This window comes from Tachysurus fulvidraco, chromosome 9 (assembly GCF_022655615.1).
Source record: "Tachysurus fulvidraco isolate hzauxx_2018 chromosome 9, HZAU_PFXX_2.0, whole genome shotgun sequence".
In the NCBI taxonomy this organism is placed as follows: Eukaryota; Metazoa; Chordata; class Actinopteri; order Siluriformes; family Bagridae; genus Tachysurus; species Tachysurus fulvidraco.
The window spans coordinates 24,337,608-24,342,443 of NC_062526.1; the positions used below are offsets into that span (position 1 = coordinate 24,337,608).

General features: G+C 41.8%; 1 protein-coding gene across 2 annotated transcripts in view; it reads right to left on the reverse strand.

The window, feature by feature from the left end:
* Nucleotides 1–872: 872 nt before the first annotated feature.
* Nucleotides 873–4,836, reverse strand: part of mdn1 (midasin AAA ATPase 1) — a 41,866-nt gene continuing 37,902 nt past the window's right edge. For both annotated transcript variants that reach the window (XM_047818064.1, XM_027152267.2), the window contains exons 93-101: nt 4,627–4,778; nt 4,382–4,471; nt 3,689–3,804; nt 3,394–3,568; nt 3,225–3,298; nt 3,002–3,116; nt 2,843–2,909; nt 2,601–2,743; nt 873–1,954 (exon numbers count right to left, since the gene is read on the reverse strand). In XM_047818064.1, coding sequence (XP_047674020.1) covers nt 1,769–1,954; nt 2,601–2,743; nt 2,843–2,909; nt 3,002–3,116; nt 3,225–3,298; nt 3,394–3,568; nt 3,689–3,804; nt 4,382–4,471; nt 4,627–4,778 — 1,118 coding nt within the window. In that variant the 3' untranslated portion in view covers nt 873–1,768. The remainder of the gene's footprint in view (nt 1,955–2,600; nt 2,744–2,842; nt 2,910–3,001; nt 3,117–3,224; nt 3,299–3,393; nt 3,569–3,688; nt 3,805–4,381; nt 4,472–4,626; nt 4,779–4,836) is intronic.

The window sequence follows — 4,836 nt, forward strand, 5'->3', positions numbered from 1 at the left end:
TATGAACATATTGCACATTTGCATATTTTCACCTGTATGTAAATTGTTTCTGCAATTTCTGGAGCTCGCGCCCAATAATTTCCCTCACCAAGGCACATGTGCTGTGGTGATGTGACAATAAAAGTGACTTGACTTAAATTACGAATTAGGGCATAGGAAGTACAAGATACTTAGATAATTGAGAATAAAATAGAATTTTTTTTTATCAGGACAGAAATAATTTATTTATTAAGGAAAGGAGAAAGGAAAAAAAAGGTTTTTTTTGGTCAAAGTTTTTTAACCTGACATGAAATAAACTTCCAAATGGAATAACTCACTTTTATTACTTGTAAACAGCCAAGAGGAGATTTGTGGGAAATTCAGATGAACTGTGATTGGTTAATGGGGGGAAAAAAGGTGATCTGTAATTGGTTGATGGGAAAAAAGGTAATTATTGAGTCGTGTTTATTTTATAAGTTTGTAATGTGTTAATTTTGGCTGAATTTAAACAACAAAGTGAAATGAAGTTATGTTCTGCATAAAAAAAACAAAAAAAACAATATATAAAGAATTCTAAATGCATTATTACTTCAAACAAATTTGGTCTCGACGTCGTCAAAAGACTTAAGCGTCTTCTCGTCAAGACTTTTAAGAGGACGGCAGCGTCGGCACGACTCTCTCTTTCTTTCTTTTTGTTTACCCTCTGTGTGTTTGGTCACCCTACTGCGAGAACTTACACCAGAGAAGAACTGCTCAACGGGCAGTTTGCTCCAGATCATTTTTCTGTGTTGTCTTGTACAGTATAGTGTTATTTATGTCTGTACTTTTGAGAGTCACAAACAGCTGGAACCCAATTCCGTGCGTGTCAACACACGGCCAATAAACCCGATTCCTTTCTTGACAATTTTTGCTATTTATTTATTGAACCTCCCATCAGCAGCACCTGGTGGCAGGAAATTCAGACACAAAAATCCAAACATAAAATCGCTAAACAAAGTGTAGTAAAAAACAGAGAACCATCAGCTTGTTCTGCATACGCGAGCTTCCTTTGTTGAAATTACAGATTAAAACACATTTCCTTTCTGTCCTAAAAGAAGCAAATGAGAAACGCAATCAGGAACGGATCCTCGTCGACACTAAAGAACCAAACCATACGAGCTTGATTTGAAGGGTCTATGTGGAGAAATGTTTATTTATTTTACCATCTTGAATGCAGAATTCACACAATAAACAGAAACCGAGTCCTAAAAAGTATTAACAACGGTATCATGTACATGAAGTCTGCTTGGTGAGAAATCCGACGAAGGTGTAGCCCAGATGAACGTACCGTATGAACACGTGGGGCACGTCGGCCTGAAACAACAGCCAGAACCCTAGAAAAGGCACATTTCTTCGCTGGATTCCTGCAAACGTGTCGTGACATCGTATCGTCCAACATGCGCTTTTTTTACGAGGTTTTGGACGGTGTCACGTTTCAGAACCGGATGTGTACAAGGATGAAAATTCTTTTGTGTTTTACTCGAAATAGAATCCACTGAATTGAGAAAGGTGGAAAAAAAAAATACTGTTATAATCCAAAGCTCTGAAACTTCCTATTGAAGATTACGAAGAGCTGCAATTTCTATCAATCAATCTACAGTTGATTTAAAATAACACCAAAAACAAAGGCACATGTACAGCAGCCGGCCTGACGTTTGTATACGCGTGTGTGTTTTCTGTGTACGTCTCCATGTCCGGGAGGCTAGCAGCACTGGGAGGATTTGTGCAGTTGTGGCTTCCTGGCGGTTTGTTACCGGTCGGTGGCAGTGACGAGCTCGAACCACTGCCTCAGAGCGTCACTCAGCGTCTCGGGCAGAGCGTTGACGTCTCGCAGGATCACATAAAACGGGAACGGGAACTCGTCCATGTAGGAGCGGATCTCTGGCAGCTCGCCCGGTCCTTTAAAGATGGGCACTTTGATATCCAGTATAGAGTCCTGGGAACAGGGAACATGTCAAAGTGATGAAAAAAACCCAGCTAATTTTAAATGATCCAATTTGACCCTCTAACACACATCGTTTCTAATGTTATCTGAAGTTCATTCCAATACGATTCTATTATTTCATTTCTCCAAATCTATTTATTGCTTATTTTCTAATTTGATCTCTTTTTTTATTCAATACACCAGAATTTCCTATCATTTCATTGAAAACAATCTCATTTTAATTATTTATTATAAAGATTGTTGAAATTGTTTGCTGATTCTGAGAGCAACTAAAATTCATGTTTGCTTTTTATTAAAAAAAAAAAAAAAGAAAAGAAAATATCTGAAAATAAATAAATAATAAAAATGTCAAAAATAAAGAAAAAAAAAATTCAGGTTACATTTAAGCTGTCAAAATTTTGTGCTAAAAATATTTAAAAGTCCAGCGAGCTCTGGAATTACAAAAATAAATAAATTAATTAATTCTCCGTTACAAGCTCCAGACAGATAAGAGTTTCTGTTGAGTCAAGTGTGTTTCCGTGTGAAGATCCACCAAGACGATAAAAACAGACGCGTCTTATACAGAGGCATTAATAACTCGCTAAAATCCGGTCACCCTGAGTTTAGTTCACAGACTCTGCTTAAGAGACAGACGTACTCTGGAGTTGGGGTTGTCCAGCACCACAAACATGACGAAGACGTTGGCGCTGCGAGCGGCCTGCACCGCCGCCGCTACTCTCTCCTTCCCCTCCAGAAACAAACCCCTGCCGTCAGAGACGATCAGCAACAACTGCGCCGTCTCTGAACAAGGAAACGAGAGAGACGTTAAAATAAAGGGACAAAAAAAAAAAAAAAAAGAACCGTATGGAAATAAAGTGTGAGACGAAAATCAGACAGAACCTGGATTTGCTGAGCCTGGGTTTTGAAGTTTGGCTGCTGTGAACATGTTGGCTGAAGTCTCCAAAAACTAAGAGAGAAGATAAAGTAATGATGTCTTGATTATTTCAGACATGTTCACATTGATGAATACGAGCAACAGAGTGCTAGATATTTATTTACTTGAGCTATTCTTGTCTTCTTTTGCTGGAACTGGCAGAGCCTCAGGATTCGAGCTCCTGATTGGTCGTTAAACTGCTGCTGGAACGGGTGGAGCAGCTGGACGCTCTCGCCGAAGCTGTATGAACAAAAGCACTTAAGTTATCATCACCATAATCAGATTAGATGTTTAGATTAATAATTAATACGTTTTTTTTTTTTTTATACAGCAGCTCATGATACGGACCTACATACTGCCACCTGTCCCACCTCCAACAGGGTGAGAGCGTTCACGATCACGGAGACGGACTCGAACGCCAGCTACGGCAGGACACAGGACACAAGACGAGTCAGATACCTGACAAGCGAAGCCTTTAAATCCTCTTGTATTGTTGCATGTTCTGCTCGACCCTCACCTGTTTGGAGTGGTTGTCCACCATGCTGGATGAATCGTCCACAGCCAGGCAGATCTGATAGTCTCTCTTGCTGGGCTTCGTCCTCCTCAACCAGATCTTGTCTTTGCGGAACTGGCTGGCGATGTAGGGAATGACTTTCCGCATGTTCAGCCGTTTCCCCGTGCGGTAATCTCCTCTGGGATTAAAAAGCACATAGACAGACGAGGTTATCCACGAGAGCAGACGGGTTTAATAAAACAAACATGCTGAGCTTAGCGGTGTGGTGTTAGCGCGAGGAACGAGGCATGGGACTGACTTGAGTTTAGCGGCCTGTGTGGGCTCCAGGATGAGGCGAAGCTGCTCGCACAGCTGCTGGGACAGAGGAGACGTCAGAGCTTGATACTGCTGCCACATGGCTGCTGCTGCACTCTCCTGAAAGGGGAAAGAGATTCAACTCGGTTTAAACAAACATGCTAATCAGCAGGACTAGCTACAGTACGTAAGCCGACGTCCGGTAAAGTCGATAAGACGAGTAAAGCTTTCAACAAATTTCCCCCTCCATCATCTCCACCACTATTGTGAAGTAATTCTTCAGAATTACTGAGTGCAACAACAAGTGGTGTGTGTTTCCTTATACAGTATTAAAACTTGCTGAAAGGTCAGGTGATTTGTTCTAGATCACAAAGGCACAAAGTCCAAGTTCGAACTTAACGTCATAGTTTTCGAATCTGAGATCACTACAACACTGGAAATTCTGAAGAGAACCGGAGCTCCGGTGGGGTCTCCGATATCTGAGAAATGCTTCTGAAAACTGCGTTGGGCCACCGAAACAAAACAAAAGTCAAAACAAACGTGTAGCCAATGAGCAGAAAGGGGCGGGTCTTGTCAATATGGGCGGAGAGAGTGTTGGGAACAAACGAAAAGTAAAAGGGAAAAGTGAAAAGGGAAAAGAAAAGTTCCCTTGTAGCATGTGGTTATGAGTGGTTATGAGTGGTTACAGCTCACTCACCTCTTCCTGAGATCCTGGTGTCTGTTTATGCCACGCTTCCAACTGCAGCTCTAAATCTCTTCTTAACAGGTCTGGATCTTTAACCTGAAGCTGCTCCCGATACACACGGAGAGAAAAGAAAACACACACACACACACACACACACACACACACACACACACACACACACACACACACACACACGTGAGCTTAACTTCAGACGGTCTGACTGGATTGTGAGCCGTTTCACAGCTGAATTATGGCACCTTGAGCATTTCCGTCAGTAACTCTGGCACGGTGTGTATGGTGGACTCTTTACTCCTCTCCCTCCTCTGCTCTTCGTCACGACTCGTCTTCGTCTCCCTGTTCTCTTCTTCCTTATCATGCTTCTGGGTGTCCAGGTCTCCACTTTCCATACCTACAAGGGGATAATTGTATAAACACAGGACCAGAAGCGCTAGTGACGGATCTATGAC